We start from the raw sequence: 2,361 nt of genomic DNA on the forward strand, positions 1-2,361 counted from the left end.
TACACTGTCATGGCATAATTCACGATTCATTTTCAATTATCATTGACTCATAAATAAAAGAAATACAAATGAATTGTGAATGATACGTTGATTGTGAATAAAGTTTCACACCATCAATTGATATTATGCTCATAATTATTTATATTATAAATATGAATTTACTTATATACGTTTTGTTTCAAGAAATAAAAGTAACTATAAAGGACAATTACAAATAAATAAGGAATTTAAAAGTATGTAATAATTGATAAGAATAAGATGGCTGGATTAATACTCCAACTCTTGATTTATAAAATATTGATATATTCAGGAATAAAATAAAATAAAAAATTAAGCACTTTGATATGGACAAATATGAAAGAAATAATGCATGGTAGAAATATTCAATTAGTATTTTATAAAAATTAACGTTAAACCTCATGTACCTGTACTAATGATGGGAGATAGTATTATGAACAGATTCTAGTCAGATCTCTTAATTTACTATATGAAATAGTTCATATATATATATTTTTAAAACAAAGGTGTCAACACACCCGAAAATATATTAAGAAGAAAGAGACCATTACAAACCCCTAAACCTATAGTTAGGAAGAAGCAACAAATTTCTATGAAAATCATGCAACAAGAAGGAAGGAGGGGATTCCCACCAATAATTCAATCTATAATTCACACCAAAATTAGCCAATCTATCCGCACAAGCATTCCCTTCTCTAAATATATGGGACACTTGCACTTGCATATCCATCATTAACCGGTTGCACTTGTTCATAAGGTTGCTTAGTTTCCAAGGCACTTGTTTAATGCCCTTGAAAATGTCCACCCCCAAGGTTGAGTCAAACTCTAACCAAATTAGAAACCAACCTTTAGAGTGAGCCATTTGGATAGCCATAATTGCAGCTAGAACTTCAGCAAAAAGAGAGTCTTGAATGTTAAAGTATGAAGCAAAGCAACCCAAGCATTGTCCCTTACAATCCCTGAAAATATCACCACCCCCTGCATGCCCCGGGGATCCCTTAGCTGCACCATCAGTGTTGATCTTCACCCAACCCATCAAGGGCAGTGCCCAATTGACCTCAGTAATTGTAGGAGCCTTGCTATACTTGCCATTCACCTGGAAAGCTCTTAGGATTGAGAATTCCAACAAGGAGGACTTAGCACAACATTTGGTGAAGTTGCATGTGAAAGAAGTATTCAACTTGATCATCTGAATTGCTTGGGCAAAGCTGATTGAAATGTTATCAAATCTAGACTTATTTCTGTAGAGCCAGATAACAGCAATTGAGTTGACAATGGCAGAGAGTATCACCTGCTTCAATTGAGGACTCCATTGAGAGGATATGGACAGGATGCTCTTGAGAGAAGCATGATCTATGCAGTAGCCGAATTGAGTGCTTAGCCAGTTCCAAATCAGCTTAGCAAAACCACAGTTGAAGAAGAGATGAGCAGAAGACTCCTCATTGGACCAACACAGATTACATATAGAAGGCAAAGCCATTCCCCTCAGCTTCAGATTTTCATCAGTTGGCATTCTGTTTTTATAAAGCCTCCAAGTGACAAAAGACTTAGAAGGAGGAATAGAGATAGACCACAGACTGATGCACATATTGTCCTGTTGTTGAGAAGGTTTGGTGAAGTTTTAAGCTTCTTTTGAAGTTAGAATCCCATCACTGGTGTGAAGCCAGGCCAACTTATCAGGCAGCTGAGAAGCAGGAATAGGGGTTCTCAATATATGATGACAAACCTCAGGATGAGTCCTAGTCAACCAGGATGGGATTATCCAGGCCGAGTCGTGAATGAAGTCATGAATCTTGGCTAAGAGAGCAGAGGATATTTGATTAGGGATGCCAAGGAGGTCAACTAAGGTTTTACCCAACCAATTATCCCCCAAATATCTTATGCTGCTCCCATTGCCCAGCAACCAAATAGAGTTTTCTAAGATGACATGCCGATGCTTCTTTATGTCGGGCCATATGGATGACTTTATGTAGGAAGTCTTAGGCTCTTTATTCCTGCAAAATCTACTCCTATAGTAATTAGTCCATTCTTGTGAAGAGGAGTTCATTTCCCAAGCCAACTTAACCATTGATGCCTCATTTAACAACTTGATTGATCTTATCCCAAGCCCACCCTCTTTGATTGGGCAACAGTCTTTGTGCCAAGCAACTGTGACTAGCTTCTTGACCTTAGTATCTCCAGACCAGATGAAATTCCTTATGCAACAGTCCATTCTTTTTAGCAAATTGACAGGCCAACTATAGATATGAAAACTATAAACTAGCATATTGTGGATTATAGACTTAACAAGCTCCACTCTACCCATAATTGAGAGACAACAACCTTTCCACTTGGCCAACTTAT

General features: G+C 37.3%; 1 protein-coding gene across 1 annotated transcript in view; it reads right to left on the reverse strand.

Annotated features, from left to right (window-relative positions):
* Positions 1,640 to 2,361, reverse strand: part of LOC109354244 — a 2,114-nt gene continuing 1,392 nt past the window's right edge. Inside the window, exon 4 of the mRNA XM_019596644.1 lies at positions 1,640 to 2,255. Coding sequence (XP_019452189.1) covers positions 1,640 to 2,255 — 616 coding nt within the window. The remainder of the gene's footprint in view (positions 2,256 to 2,361) is intronic.

The sequence above is a fragment of the Lupinus angustifolius genome, chromosome LG01, assembly GCF_001865875.1.
Source record: "Lupinus angustifolius cultivar Tanjil chromosome LG01, LupAngTanjil_v1.0, whole genome shotgun sequence".
NCBI classification, from domain to species: domain Eukaryota; kingdom Viridiplantae; phylum Streptophyta; class Magnoliopsida; order Fabales; family Fabaceae; genus Lupinus; species Lupinus angustifolius.